Source organism: Falco naumanni, chromosome 16, assembly GCF_017639655.2.
Source record: "Falco naumanni isolate bFalNau1 chromosome 16, bFalNau1.pat, whole genome shotgun sequence".
In the NCBI taxonomy this organism is placed as follows: Eukaryota; Metazoa; Chordata; class Aves; order Falconiformes; family Falconidae; genus Falco; species Falco naumanni.
This window is the reverse complement of record NC_054069.1, coordinates 5784149-5803946: the sequence shown is the minus strand read 5'-3', so window position 1 is coordinate 5803946 and position 19798 is coordinate 5784149. Positions and strand designations below refer to the sequence as shown.

Below are 19798 nucleotides of genomic sequence, written 5' to 3'. Positions count from 1 at the left end.
GAGAGCCTGAGGCAGACACTGAAGGAGTAAGAATAACTGCTTTTCTGGTTTCAAAGGGGGGAGGACAAAAAAGTTGAAGTCTCTGAAGTGTTTACAGTCCTGGAAACTGCAGCTAGATCCGTGAGTTCCAGCTGCTCCACTGGGGTCCTGGCAGTCGGAGCTGTGTCGGTTCCAGCTCTGGCACCCCTGGGTGCTGGGGGGTGGCACATGCCTTGCACAGACCTGCTCGCGGCTGCTCGGGCTGTCGGTGCTTTTCCAGTGTTTCTGTAAGGGATGCCCACAGCAAGAAGCTGGTGAGACTGGGGCAGAGGAGCGCACAGGTTGCCTGCCAGCACACTGACCCTAATGAGCCACTATTTCAAAGTCCTCTGGAGGGCAAATCCTCTCTCAGCTCTGCAGAGCTGCTAGGGCAGGTGACCTGAATGTGAGCAAGAAAGTCGGGGAAGGCGTGTGAACTCCTGGCAGACTGCTGTATCTCTGTCGATGTTGAATCTAAACAAGAAGCAGTGACAGCAGGAACAGGAAAAGCCAACTTTGAGAACATTGGGAGCTGTGCAAGTGCTGAGGGAACGCTATGGATTCCTTGCTGGAGTGCGGGGCTCTCTGGAATCTTGTACTGGATCAAGAACTGCCCTGTCTGCGGCGGGACCTGGAGGGGCTCATCGACTTATCGCAAGAATGTGTCAGCCACGGATCAGATGAAATTCCAGCTGTGAGTGTCTCTAAATTGAACTGTTTGTCACTAACAGAAGTTCTGGTGCTAAGCAGAAGGGTCTGTTGCAGCACGAGTTTTAGACAGGTCAGAACATCCCTTACTGCGGGGAAGGGAGGGGAGTGCCGTTCCACATGGAAACTGAGGTTTCAACTGACTTGGGCTGCTGTAATGCATCGAACCCAAAGCTCAGGGCTGATTATAATCTCTGTTCCCTCCTCCTTTCCCATCTTGTCAGCTTGTCCTGGGAAATCTTGGGCTTGGGCTCTTGCTGGAGCCTGTCTCTGACCAAGATCTTTTCTAGATGTTCAGGCAAAAGTTTGGTAAGTAAAATCCTTATTTCTGTCATCTGCTGGTTAGCAGATTTTATTCAGAAGTAAGATACTTTCCTTTGGGCCCACAAGACTGGAGCAAATATCTGAAGTGCTGATGTTAAAAAAAAATAATTGTTTCTAGTTTGGTAAATTGGTGTGAAGAAGAGGAAATACTTTTGAGGGGCAGGGGGTTGTCAGTGTTTCCTTCTTTGATTTGACAGAATATGACAATTTTGTATGGCTGATGTTAAATAAACTTCATATTTCTCCTACCCCTGCGACCCCACCAACGCCATTCTCAAACAGAAGCTGCTTTCTGCTGTAATCGCTTTGATTTTTGGGACCCTTGCTGGAAGGATCTGAGGTGTGCCCCCCTTTCTGCGTTGGGAGATTTGTATTGCGCATCGGGAAGAGATAGGAGAGGGTCGTTGGGTGGCGGTGGAGATAGGGTGGGAAGAGGCTGTACCCCAGGCTGCTTTGCCTTTCCTATGATTGTGGGAGAAAGAACGTGATAGATTAACGTGGGAGATACGGACTGCCTGCGTTTACATCTGCCTGCATGTCGGTCAGCTCTGCCTTCAAACGATGTTCTGGCTATTATGAGCAGCTGTCAGCATGGGCATGGTATGTAGGAGGTGGTCTGACACGGACAGAGTCACGTTAAAGTTCAGTGAACACCAGAGAGGAGCCAGCTCCTGGTCTCCCTCCAGCCAACAGCACCGTTTTCTCTGAGGCCCTCCGTGGGGCCAGGTGTCTGCAGAATAAGTGCAGAACATGGCTGAGTCCCTGCGAGAGCCTCGTCTGAGCCCCACAGAAGTGTTCTCACCGTACCGGCGGGTGGTTGCGTGTTCACTGACTGCCAGGTAGAACACTTGATGGGGAGAGGAACGGGGATGACTGCGTTATTCCTGAGCTCTTGGTGACAGCGATCATCCAAGTTCCTCTGGCAGGGCTGCAGCTGTACTGAAGCGCCTGTTTTTCTGGAGTTGCTGTGTGGTTCCTGGGGGAGCTGGGGACTGACAGCCAACTGATGCATTGCAAACAGAGCATGTGTCATGCCTCGTACAGTCTAGGATTACAGGAAAAGAGATTTCTCCTGCGACCGCAGCTTCCATGCAGTTCTGTTTTGCTACCTCGCAGATGAGGGTATAGCCCTTCTCTGTACTTGCTCTTCCAAGTCAGGTTCTCCTTTTCTTCTCACTCGATGCACTAAATCCCAAATTCTCCCATCTGCGTGTCTGCTGTGATGGGAGCTCCTAGCCTCATGCTTTGTAAGTGCATCTGATCCCCCTTCTCCTTACCAAGGTGTTCCTATTTTCCTGCTCCGTTTCTCTGTACTCATGCCTGCCCCTCTCTTTAACAGGCACTCTGTTATTTGCAGGTGTTGAGTCCAACATACAAACAACGGAATGAAGATTTCAGGAAACTCTTCAAACAGCTTCCTGACACGGAGCGCCTCATCGTAGGTAAGGTCAGCCCCTTGCTGCAGTGCCTCTCGTGTTGGCCCATGGTTTTGGGGGGAAATCCAGCACATGTACGTGCAGCTTTTTCTTCTTCAGAGAGGTTGCCACCAAGGAACAAGCCCATTGTGTTATTCTTGTGTGCAGATGGAAACCCTCCTCACCAGTTCTGGTGGGTTTCATTCATTTTGCTTCAGGGAGCAATGCTGATTTGTATCGGCCACGGCTCAGTTCCCTCGTGGTTTGAGGAGTGTGTTTTCTTCCACAGTGCTCCCCCAAACCTGACAATGTGTTAGTGTTTGAGCTTTTTCCTCATTTAGTCAGGGTCACGTGTCAGTACCACTGAGCTTCCCTTTTTCCTAACATCCCTGGTGCTCCCTATTCACACATGACTGCCCTGCCTGTATCCACTTAGGCTTTGGCCTTGCAGCTGATTAGTGATTGCCTAGTGCATTGCATCTGTCCTTTTATTTTATGTAACTGATGATCTCACACCGTATCTTGTACTGTTGAAAGATGCACATCCTAGCAGAGGAACATAAATTGTTTTGGATGCTTAAACTGTGAGAGAAACGAACAGTGGCACTAGAAGGTGAAAAGACAGATTAAAATCTGGAAAATAGTACGTAGGGTGCAACAGAATGACCAGCTACTAAGGCAGATCATGAGTCAGTAAGAGGGATTGTCTGTGACGTGCCCTTGGGAGGAATCAGAACCTAGTGGACAGAGCAGAGGCTGTTGGCTCAGTTCCTTCTGGCTCTGCCTTTGGCTTTCTGGGAGATTGTGTTGAGTAGCTTCTCCTCTTGATGCTGCTGCTTATCCTTGCCTTTAGGCTGTCCTGTCTTCTGGTTTTGGTGCTCCTAAATGATATCTGTTGTCCACCCACAGATTACTCATGTGCGCTACAAAGAGACATTCTCCTGCAGGGCCGCCTCTACCTCTCTGAAAACTGGATCTGCTTTTACAGCAACATCTTCCGTTGGGAGACACTGGTAAGGCTGTCAGACCGCCACGCTGAGCACGTGTTTTATGTCAGCATATTTGCTGACGTTGCTTTAAAAGCACTCTCTCCATTGTCTTTCTCATTGGTGTCTCTCTTTACCTGTGTTCTTTTTCTGCCTTCCCCTTTCTGCATGGCTCTGACTGTAGCTGACTGTTCGCTTGAAGGACATCTGCTCGATGACCAAGGAAAAAACAGCACGGCTCATTCCTAATGCCATCCAAGTTTGCACTGACACTGAAAAGGTACCTCCATCCTTGAAGCCTCCACCTCTGGGGCCACCCCTTATGGCTGTCAGGGGCCGGGGAATATGAATGTGTTGCGGGATTTTTCCAAACTGACTGCTTGTGCTACCCGGGAGGAAGCGCCAAGGGAGAAGGGCTGGGTGCAGAGCTTCTGTGGAGCCTGGGCTTGAGTCCGGAACACACATAGCTCGGATGTGAGGTGGGGGGCTGGGCAGAAGATCCAGGTGACGCAGTGGCACATCTCTAACGGGACTGTTTCTGTGCTCAGACTTGCTCCCTGAGACACTCGGCCTCTCTGTGAGGCTTCCGTGAGCTTCAGCCTGTGCCCAAGAACTGAGCAGCTGTGCTGTGTGGCTTGCTTAGTGTTTCTGTGAACTGTAGCTGGAAATGATGCGAACAGCTTGTCTCTTCTGCTTCTTCCCTTTTTTGGGCCTTTTCTGAACTGATTTTTCTCTCCATCTCTTCCTGTTCAGCACTTTTTTACTTCCTTTGGGGCTCGAGACAGGACGTACATGATGATGTTCAGACTCTGGCAGAATGCTCTCCTTGACAAGGTACAGAGACCAGCACCTCAGCGTTGCGGTGGGGTGAAAGGGAGGTGATGAAAATATGCAGAAGCATAATACCTGTGGCTAATGCATGTGCATGAAATGCCGTAGGGACGGTAAGCACCTGTGTTGAGGTAGAGCAAGTACATAACTGCAGGTGCAATTCTTCTGTTTCGCTTGGATTTCTGTCTATGTACAGACATGTCTTACACACACAGTAGGTGCCACTTTGCCTCTGCTGAGGTGTGGAAGCATGTGTCTCAGGAAGGAGCTTTTTTTGAGGTCCCCAATTCCAGTGAAACAGCCCAGGAGAAAGCAGTTCAACATGTAACAGGAATAGCTCACCATGCAGGTGAAGCTTTTGGGAAGTCTCTGCTGCAGAAGTGTAGAGTTGATTCGAGATAGGAGAGAAAAAGAGCTTGTGTTCAGGGCATCCCCAAACCAAACGAGATACGGTGGCTGTGGGGTGCACTGGGGAAGGGCTCGGGAGGTTGGATGTTAAAATAAGGCAGGGATGTGCACCAGAGGCCCCAGATATCCTATATTTGATCTGAGTGTCCACAGTCCATTGAGTATTTCTGGCCTCCCTGCGAGAGTAAGACTCATGAACTGATGTTACAGCACTACGAGCATTTTGAAATGATCTGGCTTGAGTTCATACCGTACTGGAAGGCTTTAAGTAATCACACACCCAGAATACTCTGTCCTGAAAATCGGAGTAGTATTTAGTATGCAAAAGGATTGCTTTGCATTGGGCAGCTTGTGTTGCTGCCATATGCTGTAATTTGATCAGCCTTTTGAAGTTTCTAACAAAATTCAGTGCCCTTGGTGTCAAGGTCAAAGCAAATGAGAACTGAGACGTAGAGTGATAAAGACAGAAAACACTTCGAGCTTTTTTCCAAATGTAGGATCTGTGCCTGGCAGGTGAGAGGGAGAAACAAACTGGTCTGCTTTTCGTGATGTGTGGATTACAGTGCATGTGGGAAGAAGGTGAAACAAGAGTTAGACATTTTTCTGGATAAAAGTTTCTCATTAGAGGTTTTTTCCCATGTTTTTGATTGCTACTTTTGGTAGCTAGATTAAAAATTTCCTGCCTTATCCCATGCAGTAACTGCAGGAAGAATCAAGCCAGCAACTCAGAAAATGTTCGCTAGATTTCTTTTCCCTCATTTATAAGAAATCTTTGTCATTGGCCATAAATTTCTTATGGGTAAAAATCCATCCCCTTTCATCCCTGTACCACTTATTGAAATCACAAGTTCTCCTACCCCATTTCTTAAGATCCTCGGAATGCAGTCATATGGTGATCAGCTGACCCGCATCCCTAAAAAGCTGGGCTTTTGTGAACGGTCTTGATAATTCATTTTCTCTTTTTAACTGGAAGGATATACAAGCTTTTCACAGTAGTGTCTAGTGAGACAAACTCTTTGATTTCAAAGGGTAACAGGAAATGTTTTTCTTTGTCGCTGTTTTAGTTTTCCCTGCAGCTATAATTCTTTAAGCAGCTTTAACTTAAACTTGGAGGGGAAAAAACCTCATAAGGTGTTGGGGTTTGGTATAGCAGCAAACATTAAATGGAGGCACAGCAGAAGAGGCAGGGAAAATACGTGTGGAGGGAAGTGCAAGTTTATGGTTTACGTTATTATGTGCACACCATTGTGTAAGCGGGAAATGTCATTTCATGTACTGCTCTGGGTGTAGCCCCATGTTTGCTTTGCGATAGCCTTAAGTAACGTGAGATTATGGCATGAAAAAATAACAAAGTCAGATTTTAGGGCAGAACCTGGGCTGACAGTGAAGGCTTACTGGGTGAAAGGGCCTCTTACTGCTTGACGGGGGCAATCTCTAAGCCAGCTTGGCCTAACGATACAAGGATACGTACGCCTGCAGCCCCTAGCCAGCATGGGGCTGGGCCAGCGTGGCAGTCACACACAAGCCACCTTGTAGCATCCCTGGAATTTGGAAGAGGTGAGCCCATCAGAAAGCTCTCACCTCCCATCAGGGGCTGTGTCAGAATCTCTTGCTTCTGCTTTCAAGGCAAGGAATACTCTTGATAATGGTAGTTCTAAAAATTCATTGTCTTTCATTATTCTCAGGTGACAATACGTACTGTTCTCTGTTCCCTCTTTTAGCCTCTGTGTCCAAAGGAGCTCTGGCACTTTGTCCACCAGTGTTACGGGAATGAGCTGGGTCTGACCAGTGACGATGAAGACTACGTGCCTCCTGATGATGACTTCAACACAATGGGGTGAGTGAGTGAGAAGGAGTAAAATCTGCCTGTGATGAAGAAAAGATGGGCTCAGGAGAGCAGGAGTCCTGATACATTGTATACCTCAAACTGCTGATTGTCCCTGGTGAGAGATTCTGGGTTCTGGCCAAATATTTACCTTTAAACGTGTAATGTCTGAAAAGCTGAAAGGGTACCATTTCCTTATGGAAGTCGGTACGGACTGAAATGCCTGCCTCTCTACTTGCTGAGCTAGACGAGCAATTCTGTAGATGCCAAAGCATCCCAGTCACAAGGCCAGTCAGTGTGTTTCATGGTCAGAAAGTGCTGATACTTGTCAGTCTGTGTATAAATATTTCAAAAGTTTGGGCCTGATCTTCCCTGCACTGAGCCGTTTCTGCTCCCGGTCAGACTGGAAACTTCATAGAAGTGTTCTTACTTGCTCTGTGTGTCCAGTTGTAGCTGTACTGAGAGAGGTAAACATAAAAACCTGTGTTCTCTGTGGCGTCTCAGCTACTGTGAAGAAATCCCCGTGGAAGAGAATGAAGTCAACGACAGCTCCTCAAAAAGCAGCATGGAGGCCAAGCCAGAAGCTAGCCCTCAGCTGCCAAAGAAATCTGTCACTGCCAGCACACTGACATCTACGGGAAGCAGTGAAGCGCCAGCCTCGGTAAGTGGTCTTCCTCTGCTGCAGTGGGAGCAGTAATCCTTTTCTCTGGGATCCAGCTGGTGATCCTTGAACAGTGGAGGTAACTGCTTACCCTGCAGCTCCTCTTCCACTGCAGCTGACCTCAGTCCTCGAACCACCCATATCTGTGAGTATGGCATTTGGCCAAGAAGAAGTGAGCAAAGCGTGCCTGTCTTAAAAGCCAGTAAACTGGGACTCTCAGCAGCAAGTGCATTTTCCTTTCTATACTTTTAGATGAGAAGAACTGAAGTGTTGGAGCTAAAAGGGTTATGATTTCTTCTCTGCCTTTAGTTATTCCCTCGGAAACAGTGTGTGCCCTCACACTATTACGGCAGAGCAGACCTTCTTTAGATATAACCACAGATTTTCCTAGCTGTGTAGGACTTTTTTGGGAGCAAAACCGGGATTGTTGGTGTGCTTGCCTGAGCAAGCACACAGCTGTGTGTATGTCCCAAGCTTGAGCCCGGTGTGGTTCTTTGAGAGGAGGTGATCTAATACGCACAAAACACCGTATGGTAACTTTCCTCCTCTCTCTATTAGTTTATTTCCAGACATGTCGAGGCCAAATGTCCAAAGGTATGAAGATTGGCCCACAGCTGTAAAGTTTTCAGAAATAACTGCAAGTTTCCAGGTGCTGATCTTGCTCTCACTATGCTCTTTCCTTGCTGCAGTTTGATGGAGTGCTACCAGAAGAGGAGGAGGCAGTGGCAGAGAGTCCAGTGGAAAAAGACCTTGGCATTGCAAATATCATGGGAGAGAAGATAGAGATCATTGGCCCCGTGAACTCCCCTTCCCTAGACTTCAATGACAACGAAGACATTCCCACTGAGCTCAGTGACTCGTCAGAGACCCATGATGAAGGTATGCGGGGAAGGGCCATTCCACTGGTGGTATTTCCAGCCTTCTCCTGTCCTCTTTGTTGAGAGACTGGAACGGCAAATACTGAATCCCTTTTCTGGACCCTAAGAGTTCAGAAGATACAAAGAATTCCCATCCTGGGCCACAGAAGGGCGAATGTGTGGGGTGTTGGGAAGGATGTCCCTAATGTAACCTATGTCGTTAATTACCCCTTCTGACATTCCCACTGTTATCCTGGGATCAGTGGAGGAAAAGGTTTAGAAATACCTTCTTTGGGTTCCTCTTCAAGTAACATGCTGGTCCCAGTACCGCGAAAGCACAGCCTGTGACACTGGCTTGGAGGATCACAGCTGGGCTTTGTGGGCCTGTTTCCCCACAGGGGAAGTCCAAGCCTTTTACGAGGATCTGAATGGCCGTCAGTATGTGAACGAAGTGTTCAACTTCAGCGTGGACAAACTGTACGACTTGCTTTTCACGGACTCCCAGTTCCAGAGGGACTTCATGGAGCAACGCCGGTTCTCTGGTAAGCTGCTGGCGTGTTCCCTGTGTTCCCTGCCGAGGTGGAGAGGCCTGTCCAGAAGGAAGATCTTGGCACCGTGCCTTGGAGGTGCAGCTTTGCCCGATGGCAGAGGGACTGGGCAATATTCTGAGCACATCTTGGGGCAGCCGTAGCCTGTACCGACAGTAATCAAAAGCAGGTAGAACCAGCCTTGTTTGGCTGTCTAGTTTTATTTTCTAAGAGCCAGATCTAAGTTATGGAAGAAGCAGACTGTCTTATTTTTTAACATCAGCTAAAGCCTGATCCTGGTTTTGGGGCTTAACTGTTTGAAGAAAAAGCTCTTCTAGCTCCACACCGGACACTGGCACAGACTGTGCAGTTGACGATGCAAAAGAGAATGTCCCTCGATGTGCTGTAGTCCTCCTTTCCCTGTAACTGTAGCTTTGCTGAAGGAGATACATCCCCAGCCTCTCCCCCTTCCCTTGCACTTGAAAGAGGAGAAAATTTCCCCATTTATTACAGGAGACCTTTCTTTCATGCTCTGTTGAGCTCTAATGCTTCTGCAGCCAAGCTCTCCAAGGGGAACTCCTGTCCTGAGCTTGGTTATAGGGTTAGCCTTTCCCCTAGGGAACTGACCCGAGATAGCTCTCCAGTTAGTTGAATGGAACATCTTTTTGTCCTCAGATATTATCTTTCATCCCTGGAAGAAGGAAGAAAATGGCAATCAGACCAGAGTGATCTTGTATACCATTACCCTCACCAACCCTCTGGCCCCCAAAACTGCCACTGTCACTGAGACGCAGGTATGTGATAGGGAGCAGGGGTGTAATGCTTCGCAGAAACAGATCTGTGATTTATTTTCTTCTTTTGGGCATGCTCCTTTGCACGTTTTCATCCTCCATCTCCATTTTCCTTTACACATTTTTCTTGTGTTAACTTGCTACCCAGTATCACTGCAAATGTGTATACCTAATTTTACACTTGCACTGCATTGCATTGCAAGGAAAGGACCATAAATTTTCTGGCAAAACCAGATGAGTTTGTAAACAAGCCAGCAGATTCTAAGAACTATGTTTGTCACCGGTACTGGGGGTTCTTGAGCTGCAGTCAGTCCAGCGGATGTTACTTGTGAATACTGTCTGGCCAGTCCTTCTCACAGCTCTGCACAGAGATGTCCAGGCTTTAGTATTACTGGTGAGGGCAATCAGATGATGTGTTTAAAATGGTAAAAACGGGGGAGCATCTGCAATGCTCTGGGAAGAGCCAGGCCAGCTGTATCTACTCAGGCTGCAGCCAGACAGGGAGGAAAACCCTCCGTTTCGTGTCCAGAGATACGTTCGAGTGGCCGAAGGTAAATACTGAGGGTTAACTTGAGGGAACACTAAACAGGAGCCAAGAAAAGATGGAGTGTCTGAGCATGCCATGCGAGGGAGAGGAGAGTCCCAGTGGCAAGGTGTACCTTGTGAAGATGCGATAAAGCATGCTGTTCAGAAGCAAAGACTGCAGGGAGGGTCAGAGAAGGGAAAGGGGGGAGCAGAGTCATGGGCAAAAGGAACAGTACGATTCCAGGCAAGCAGGGACGTGGCCTCGTTTCTTCTGAGTTTGGGGTCAACCACGGAGGCGCACTTTGCTGTGTCCTCACTGCGGGGGTGAGTGGAGGCAGTCTGGAAGAAAAGCCATGCTTTTGCATATGGCTCTGCAGTTAGCTGTGTCTGTCTCCTTTGCGAGGTTTGTTCTGGGCAAAGAAAGCAGCAGATCAGAAGCGCTTAAAAGAAGTAAATGACCTGTTTTTACAGTGTTTAGAATCACAGAATAATTCACGCTAGAAAGGACCTCTGCTCAAAGTGGGGTCACCTCTGATTTTAGATGAAGTTGCTCCCTGACAAGCCAGGCATCAGTTCAGTGGGAAGAGGTACCACTTGCAAAAGCCCTACAGAACTGGTCCTCACGTGGCAGTGCACGTAACTGTCTCTCTGATAATAAATGCTGAGGTTGAGCTGCTGGAACTGAATGGCCCTTTTGAATTACGCCCTTGGGAAACATCTGAGTGAAACACTTGATTTCCTCAAGAATGCCTTCCCTTAAAGGCGAGCTGTTCATGGAAAAAGAGCAGAGATGGGGCTTGGGCGTGGGTGTCATCTCCAGTTTGTGGTAGAGCTGTTTTTAAAGTGCTAGTGAAGGTGCCAATCTTATCAAAGCTGTATTCTAACCAGACTAATAGTTGCCTTGCATGCTGTCTTTTATGCAGACAATGTACAAAGCCAGCCAAGAAAGCGAGTGCTATGTCATAGATGCAGAGGTGCTAACTCACGACGTCCCCTACCATGATTATTTCTACACCATTAACCGCTACACGTTGACTCGTGTTGCCAGAAACAAAAGCCGACTCAGGTACGCTTCATGTGGGATAAAGAGCATTACTGGGGGTCAAAAGTCACCTTTGGGTGGGAGTTCTGACACTTGGAACATTAGAAGGGGCTGGGGAGAACTTAGCCTTGATTCTTTGTCCTGTTGCCAGAACGCTTCTGTCACTTGAGTTACAGCAGGGGCAGCTGCCTGCTGTGGTGACACTGAGCAAACAATAGACCCAACGCCGAGGAGTTACAGCTGGGTCAGGGAGAGGATTTACAGACCTTCCGTGCCCCCTTCTCGGAAGCAGTGGCTTGCAGGGCCAGTTGTCACACACGATCAACTACATGTGATAAGCAACAGGACATGCTTCAGGGACTGCGCCTCCGAGACGGGCTTGGGGGGACAAGCAGAGGCATTTGGTGCCAGGCGAAGCGATAGGCTTTTGTGTTGGACGTCAACAAGTAACCTAAATGCCTGCCCGCCACATGGGCGACGGTCTCGGGCCTCCTCTGGGGGGAGGCTCTCCTTGAGGCCTTCCTGCCGCTGCCTTCGGCAGGACTTTCCATGCAGTGCTTCTCCTTGAGAAACACGGCAGGCTGAGACCATTCCAGAAATAACAGCGTGCATGATTATTTCTTGAATTTACATGGAGAAGGGTTGAGAATTGACATTGCCTCCAGGAAGCAAAACTGGGAGACTTTCCTTTCTTCACGTAGGGTTTCCACAGAGTTACGTTACAGGAAGCAGCCTTGGGGGCTGGTGAAATCCTTCATTGAGAAGAATTTTTGGAGCGGCCTAGAAGATTATTTCCGTCATTTGGGTAAGAGTGGCAATGACCAGAGCGGTGGTAATAGCCCATAGTGGCACCTTCCCTAGTCCGTGCCTCCCTGCAGGTGGGCAGCACGACAGTGTGATACCCGCTGCCAGCCTGCCGGGGGTCAGAGCTCGCGGTGGCTCAGAATAAAGGGGTCAGCTGCAGTCACTGCCGTAGCGTGGGGAGCACTTGCTGGAATTAATCAGGTCATCGAATCCTCTTCGGCAGGAGCACAGGCAGGCTGGGGTCAGAGTTTGGCAAAAGGTGCAGGGGACGTGTGTGGTGTGTGCTCTGGCGTGGGCCTTGGACCCTGCCAACTTCTGAGCCCCAGCAGCTGGGCTGTTAGAGGGCTTCAGTCTGTTTCTCTGCAAGGCCAGCGCTGCTTCCATTAAATGCCTTCCCTCGCTGTCTCTGCAGAGAGCGAACTGGCCAAAACCGAAAGCACGTACCTGGCTGAGGTCCACAGACAATCCCCCAAAGAGAAGGTGAGCAAGCAATCGACCGTGCGCCGGAGGAAACGGGCCCATGCCCATCTGCGGGTGCCACACTTGGAGGAGGTGCTGAGTCCCGTCACCACCCCCACAGATGAGGAGGTTGCACATCGAATCAAGCACGTGGCAGGTAAGGAACTGCAGCCCCCTCGCGCCTGGGGCTGGGGAGTTGGGTACCTCTGGAGACAAACTGGAGCTTTGCTTGCAGAGGGTTAATGGGAAGAGGGGCCAGGGCTTTCCAGGGCAGGGAGGATGTATTACACAGTTGAGTGAGATGGAGGGGGGGGTACAGGGACGAGGGTTGACCTCCCCAACGGACAGCACTTCCTAGCCTGAACGCATCTGTCTCCTCAGGTTCCACTCAGACACGGCACATCCCTGAGGAGAGCCCCAGCGGCTTCCACCTGCAGAGTGTCTCCAAGCTGCTCCTTGTCATCAGTTTTGTGTAAGCGATTTTTTTGCTTTCCGTCATGGTCAGCCTTTAACAACCGTGGTCCTTTAGTGTTTCTGGCGTTCTGTGCTCCCCTGTGCCATTTTTTTTTTTCTCTCATATCCCTCTCTGGTCCCAGACTTCGTGCAGCACAGAGGACAGAAAAAGCAATGACAGAAAACAATTAATGGAAATTTCCCCCAAATTACCCCATTAGCTGTTTTGTCTGGATTGATCCCAGCTTTTGCCAGTACTTAGCTGGCCACTGATCTGGCTCTGTAGGCTCTGGACCTTCTTTTATCAAAGTCTCTCCCTTCCCCTCAGTGGTGACCTTGTTTTAACCAAGCACGGGCTTTGCAGATCTGCATGTTTCTGGGAGTCCTAAATACAGGTCAGCTACACTGCGGGGGACAGGCAACATTGACAGTCGCAAGTAGGGTGCGGGGCAGCTGTGCAAGATGTGGAGAGTCAATACTTAAAAAAGAAGAAATCCAACAAGTGGAATGAGTCTGTTTTTATTTCAGGGACTCAGTTCAGAGATTTTCAGTGACATCTAGAAATATATTTTTTTTTACATTTAAATTAAGTCATTTAATGTAATCTCCTGACAAATTAGGTGTTACCACGAAAGATGACCATGCAAAGCTCTCTGGGAGTTACTGTGCTGTCAGAACAGGGCTCAGCTGATGTGAGGAGTCTTGTCTGCTACTTCTTTCCTCTGGTCTGGCAAATCTATTCAGGTCTGCTCTCGGGCAGCAATTTTGACAAGAGGTACCATCTCAGAAGAAGCTGGACTGTTGAGACATGATTTCTGCAAAATAAGGATAGAAACAGATGAAGCAAGAGAGATTGGCATGATTTCACTAGTTCAGCAGCAAGAACTACATGTGATTTGGGTCCTGTTTCTGCCACCACCTTTCACAGTTGCTAGTCTTGGTCTCGGCTGGATGCGTGCTCAAAGTGAGTTGGGTACGAGCCCCTCGTACCCCCGTGGCTCAACCTTTATGCCCAAACCCAGGTGTATTTACTGTTCCTCTGCCTCTGGGGCTGATGGTAGCTTTCCTGTGTTAGTGCAGCAGCGGTGCTGTGAAGCAGTATGGTCTAAAGGAGAAATCCAGATACAGCGGGTTTTTTCATTGCATAGGGAAATGGAAGCATACCGTTCACCCCGGAGGAACAGCAGAATTTGGGCTCATTCTTAAGCACCACCTACCTTTCCGTGAGGTGGGAAGAAGCTGAGATTTGTAGGTTGCGGTTACTTTTCAAGTTGAGCTCCTTCCTGCATTTCCTTTTCCCATTGAGATAAAAGACTGCAGGGGTTTGCAGCAGCAGCCCAGCTAGTTGCTGTAACGATGAGAAGACAGGTTCTTGCTATCTTCTGCATCTAGAGCTGGGTGAGATGCAATTAAAACTTTGGGTAGGAAGGCAAAAAAAGCTTTGTGACAATCTCTCCTGACAGGCTAATAGCTTAGCTCAGAGCGGTCCAGAGCGCCCTCCGTAATGTTTTTAGAATACTCTTCTGGCCACTTGCCATCTGCCTGACCAAACTGGGCAATAGTGGGCCATTCTTCCAGCAAAATAGCTGCACTATTCAGAGACAGGCACGAGCGTGTCATTTGGGAATCTATTCCCCAAGCGTGGCTGACGGGAGGAGCAGACATGCCCCGGCGTGGTGCGGCGAGAAGAGCGGTACAGCACCGGGTCAGAGCAGCGGCCTGGGGCAGCATCCGTCGCCGGGGGTGGGAGGAGGGGTGTGAGGCTGGACGCAGACTGCAGCATGTATTTCGACGTCAGATGGTGCCTTGCATGGGTGCGCTTCGGGCTTGTCCACACACAGCTCATCTTTTGCTGAGCGAATTTCACCATTAATTGCAGGCACACGGTTATTTGTCTGTCCTTCTTGCCTGTCTTCCCACTGTTCCTTTCTTCTCTCCTCTCTCCCTGGCCCTCCCCATCTTCTCTGACTGTCTGTGAGCCTTCTCCGCTCAGCCCAGTTTCTCTTGTTCTGTGTCAGTCCGTTTCTAACCTGCAGCTACTCCGTCTTTTCTCTCCCCTGCTTCCCATTAGGATCTGTTTCAGGTACTGTCTCTCTCTTTTTTTACCTCTTTCCTCTTCCATTTCCCTCCCATTCAGCACAACCACTCATCCAACCTGTTCTGTCTGCTCCGTCATCCCTGTCTTTCTGTCTGTCTGTCCTCCTTGCTCGCACATTTCTTCCACAAAGTGAAGTTTTGAGTTCTGATCAGCTGGCCCTTACTCAGATTAAATTCCCACTCACCTGCAGTGTGGACCTGGGCCCCAGGCACCTTCTGAAAGTGCCAGGTGCAACTGGCAAGCAATGGCCTATGAATGCTCCCACTAAACTGACAGTTTTCTTTATTTCCAGTCTGGTGCTGCTGGTCATTCTCAATATGATGCTGTTCTACAAACTCTGGATGTTGGAATATACTACGCAGACGCTCACAGCCTGGCAGGGCTTGCGGCTACAGGAAAGGTACTGTAACGCCTGCTTTGTCTTTGCCTCTTCTTGCGTGCTTCCTATGGATGTTAAGAGGCTTTCCCAGAACACCAAAGCTCTGGCCTGTTAGCTGAAGCTGTAAGGCTATCAGCATTTCCAGATCCAAAACCACTGAGCAGCTGCAGCAGAAGACAGCAAGTTAAGACAACTGCAGCTTCTTCCCAGCATCCCACGTAACCGAGGATGCGTTACGCATAGATGTTTTGCAATCTTGGGCCAAGGTTGTTACCTCCCCTCTTTTGATGGCTAAGCTTCCCTCTGTATGAAAAGCAGTGTCTTAGAAGGAATCCTTTGTACTCAGAGGAGGATTTGGTCCTGAGACACAATCAGCTGTTAGGTAAGTGCTTTGAAGGGTATTGGTCCAGGTATCAGTAAGTTGTTAGCGCGTGGGAGGAATGGAGAAACCACGAGGAGGACACAGGGTGCTACTTAGTGACCTGAGCATTCCCTGGCAGTACTAGATGGCAAGCAGTGAAGTGTGATTGCAGTTTGACATAAGTTTCTTTAATAACTGGTAGCGTTCTGGTAGGCTTTCTGGACACCCTGTTTCCGTGTGGTGTCCACTCGGTGTGTGCAGAGTTGTGCAGAGCTCCGGGCTGTATGGCACCATTTCTCCATGTTACAGAACGCATGCCAGCAGCCTCCAGCCAGACTGAATTCATTGTTGGGATCAGTCTTTACTGATCCCCCCATCTTGTCTAGGGTCAAAGGCAGCCCTGCCAGTCCGCGTTCCCCAGGTGTGCTCCAGAGCACTTCTCTGTAGATGACATTTACCGCAGTGACCTGACACCCCGTAGTTGATAGCCAGCAATTCCATGCTTTGAATTCCTTCGGCATTTTTAGGGGACTGCATTTTGTATGTACGTAAGTGCCAGGTATCCTGCCTGAATAGTCTCTGAACAGTCTCTTCTCAGCCTTCAGAGGCTGAGAACATTCAGAGTCCACTTTACACAGGTGGTTTTGTCCCCTTTTTGGTTGTACTTTTGCGTGGTCACAGTTGTTCCTTTGCTAAGCTGGGTTTAAATTTAAGCATCCACAGCCACGTGCTACCGTCGTGGTGAATTTTTTGATTGATTTGTCTCATGTTACAGGCTTTCTCATTTCTCCTCATTAGTGAAGGGAATTACTATTTTCTTCATAATAGCCCTGCTGCTTTCCCATGGATAGATATATTAAGAGATTTTGCCTGCTTTATCTTCCTCTGGCACTCCTGGTATTTATTTGAACCACTACAATATAGTATTTAAGTACAGGCTTTACATGCTGTTTGTATGCTGCTTGTAATGTGCACTGGCATTACATGGGTAGCTCTATTCTACCAATCCTAAGTACGTAGCCTCTCCACTCAGCCAAGGAAAGCAGTCTTTATTAGTACTAGAGTGTTGACACTAGGATTATTGACCATGGGGAGCAGGTCCATTTTTTTAACTCGTGTTGTTTTTTTAATGTCGTGCTTAATGAACATTTTGGTTTACCTCTAGATCTGGAGCCAGCTGAGCAGGGCAGATGCAAGCACTGACGGTGCTGATGGGGGGATCACCGGGGCTGGGCCAAGGTGAGGATAAATCTGGGTTGAGCAGAGCGGTGCAAGGAGCAGCTGGCAGGGCAGCTGGTCTGCAGCGGCACCCTACTCTGCCCATTTGCTAAGGTGAGAGAGGAACAAGTTCAACTATTACACTACATAGCCAGGAAGAAAGGAGGAGCCCAAGAAGTGAGTTCCAGCTGCAGATGAGCTCTCACTAATACGGGGACTTCCATGAAGGGGGCTTGAAAAGCTTTATGGCAGCCTGAGATGAGGGATTTCAGCTATGTTAGAAAGCAGCAGAGCCTGAAGTAGGAAAGATGACTTAGCTATCTTGGAAACCAGCAGAGCCCCAAGAGGTAAGCAGAAGACAAAGTAGGAAAGATTTTTAGCTGTGTTGGAAGTAGCATGACTTAGCTGTCTTAACGGGGGGCATGCAAAAATAAAGAGCCATACCTCTCCTGAGAAACGGGCAGAGAGGGGGACTGCTGCCCTGCCAACTGCCTTGACTCCGCTCCTCGTCACCGCGCTCCTTGTGTCATTCTGCTCGACTGAGATTTATCCTTGTCTCGGCCCAGCGAAGCTCCGGTTCTCCGCTGGCACCGTCCTGGGGCCTGTCGTATGGCCCTGAGTAGCGGCTCTGGGCAGCCAGTCCTGGTGATCCTGCCTCGAGTGCCTGCATCTGTCCTGATTCTGCCCCACTCGGCAGCCTCCAGCCCTGCTCTGGAGGATTAATTGGGCCTGAAGGGAGGAGCTCGACAGCTACACTAACCTGCTGTTAAAGAAAGAGACAGTGCTGCCCACTTGTTCTAACGGACAGAGTGATGCAGCATGTCTAGAAAAGCCAAGACACTGCACAGGGCTACCTGTCCCAGAACATGACGTTGCATTGCACTATTCCCCGTCCAGCCGCGGTGCCGTCTCTCAGGACAGGCGTCTCCCAGGCAGTGAGAGCACGCTGCCTCCTGTCCTCAGGCTCCCTTCTGGCAAACAGCCCTTCCCTTCCACCCGCACTACAACAACTTCTGCAAAAGGCACATCTTTGCTATTCATTAATTATTACAGTTAAGACAGAGCAACACTGGTATCCCACGTAGGAAATCAGCAACGACATTTAAATGCACTTTTGCTCAAGAAAACCTGCTCCTCAAGGGTGAAATGATTAGACAGAAGCTGACATGATTTACGTGCTCTCCCAGTCCGCTTCAGTCTCCCTAGATTGACTCTTGCTCATATTCTGCCTGACAGGTTACCCCAGTCTCAGACAGAATGGGCCCAGTTACTAGAATCTCAGCAGAAGTATCATGACTCAGAGCTACAGAAATGGCGTGAGATCATCAAATCCTCCGTGATGCTTCTAGACCAGGTGAGACCGCACGGCCGGGTAGCACTGGGACTAGAGGGCCACTGCGTCTCCCAGCCACCCGCTCGCAGTCCTTCCCAGTTCTGTCGGGTTGTCCGTCAGGTGCGTCACCTCCACTACTGTCTCCCTTGAGATCCGTGTTCTGATGTGGTGGGGGGGCAGCAGGTCCCCAGGGCTGGTTGCAGGCTGTCACAAATTCTCGTCACCTCACAGGGTCCACGCACATCAGGGAGAGAATTCTACAGGGGCAAACTCCTTATATTAGCAGCTCTTGTACCAAGTGTCTGGCATCCGAGTTTGCAAAGCCAGCCTTTCTTACCTCAGCCCTGCATTCCTGTGTAGCTTGTGTGGATGAAGGGGACGCGCTCTGCGTGGGCCCGTGGTGGCACAAAGCCGGCGGGGTCAGTATCTGCTCCTGAGAGCTGCCTAGAACATAGTTCATACGTGAAAGCTGCTCTCCTCTGTGCAGAGCGCTGCTTGCCCCTTCTGTTACCTCGGGGAGTGGTCTCTCACGGGCTCCGCTCTTTCCAGTCCCCATTGGCACAGCCCCGCCCTGATGTGCTGCTCCCCAAAACCAGGGGATGATGGTATCGGTACTTTACATGGAAGGAGGGAAGGAAATCCCAAAGCACCCTCACCTCTAGGGTAGCATCACAGTGGAGAAATTTCTTGTCTTGCAGATGAAGGATTCACTAATAAATCTTCAGAATGGCATCGGGTCCCGGGACTTCGGGTCAGATCCAGAGGAGAAACGGAAACGTTTCCACTAACAGGCAGGAATGCAGGAGGCCAGAGGACGGTGTGCAATACGTGTAAATAGGATATATAAATATATATATATAAATATATATATATACAGAATATAAATCTATATATTATATACAGATTTTAAGAGAAAAAAAAAAAGCCTACGTATCGAGAGGAAGGATTGACCTCCAGCACTGGCTGAAATGGAGCGTCTCGGTGGTAGCGTGGCGTGTGCGTGTGTGGGAGGGCTGTGCTCTCCCGGCACTGCGGTGCGCTTAGGGGCACGCCCGAGCGTGCTCCCCTGGGCCCGTGCACCACTTCTGTAATATTCCTGGCTGTTTGTTTGTCTGTCTGTCTGATTTGTTTTTGTTGTTTCAAAGGAAAGCATCAGAGCGAGTGCCCCCCCCCAACCCCTGTGCATGGAGGTCCCTGGTTGGCTGTATTTATCTATACATACAAAGGGGACACTGTCAACTTTCTTACCTTGCTGGCTTCAGGGCAGAGAGGTTTTGGCAATCGCTGTCAATCCCTTACAAAACTATTCTGCATTTGGAGAGGAGGCCTCTGGGAGAATTGCTGTAGGTCTATAGAAAGCAGATCTCACTGGCAGTCACCTCCTATACTTCTTGGAGCAGAAGTCCAATTCGCTGTCGTGCCGGCCAGCCTGGTTCAGAGAGCAAAGCACAGAATGTAAATGGGCTGAAAAGTTCACTCCAAACACTAGTTTGCTGTCTCCTCTTATTGATACTGTGTTAACAGGCAAAGTGATGGTGGGGAGGGGAGTATCTGCCTACAAGGTGCATGGGTGGAGGAGAGCCACGCCACAGAAAGCACACTTCCATTCCCTTTGACAGTGTCCCCTTTTCATCTTCTGTAGTTCTCAGCTTTCTCTGTGCTTGGGCCCCTGCCATTAAGCCATCCCTGTGTTGAAGATCTGCATTGGTGCTGAAAGGGTGACTACCCACAACAGGGGGAGTAACCCCAGCTTATAAAGAAAACCAAAATTAGTA

General features: G+C 49.3%; 1 protein-coding gene across 13 annotated transcripts in view; it reads left to right on the top strand.

Moving 5' to 3' along the window:
* The window catches only part of GRAMD1B (GRAM domain containing 1B), a 100543-nt gene extending 80745 nt beyond the window's left edge, over positions 1 to 19798 (top strand). For 9 of the 13 annotated variants that reach the window (XM_040616001.1, XM_040616004.1, XM_040616005.1 and 6 more), the window contains 17 exons: positions 2408 to 2492; positions 3375 to 3478; positions 3636 to 3731; positions 4205 to 4285; positions 6412 to 6527; positions 7020 to 7176; positions 7866 to 8055; positions 8432 to 8575; positions 9236 to 9354; positions 10800 to 10942; positions 11620 to 11723; positions 12135 to 12338; positions 12563 to 12653; positions 14706 to 14717; positions 15025 to 15132; positions 17927 to 18044; positions 18722 to 19798. In XM_040616001.1, the coding sequence (XP_040471935.1) occupies positions 2408 to 2492; positions 3375 to 3478; positions 3636 to 3731; positions 4205 to 4285; positions 6412 to 6527; positions 7020 to 7176; positions 7866 to 8055; positions 8432 to 8575; positions 9236 to 9354; positions 10800 to 10942; positions 11620 to 11723; positions 12135 to 12338; positions 12563 to 12653; positions 14706 to 14717; positions 15025 to 15132; positions 17927 to 18044; positions 18722 to 18811 (1962 nt within the window). In that variant the 3' untranslated portion in view covers positions 18812 to 19798. Of the gene's footprint in view, positions 1 to 2389; positions 2493 to 3374; positions 3479 to 3635; positions 3732 to 4204; positions 4286 to 6411; positions 6528 to 7019; positions 7177 to 7865; positions 8056 to 8431; positions 8576 to 9235; positions 9355 to 10799; positions 10943 to 11619; positions 11724 to 12134; positions 12339 to 12562; positions 12654 to 14705; positions 14718 to 15024; positions 15133 to 17926; positions 18045 to 18721 lie in introns of all 13 variants that reach the window. The other 4 variants (XM_040616002.1, XM_040616007.1, XM_040616003.1 and 1 more) reach the window with 2 other exon arrangements.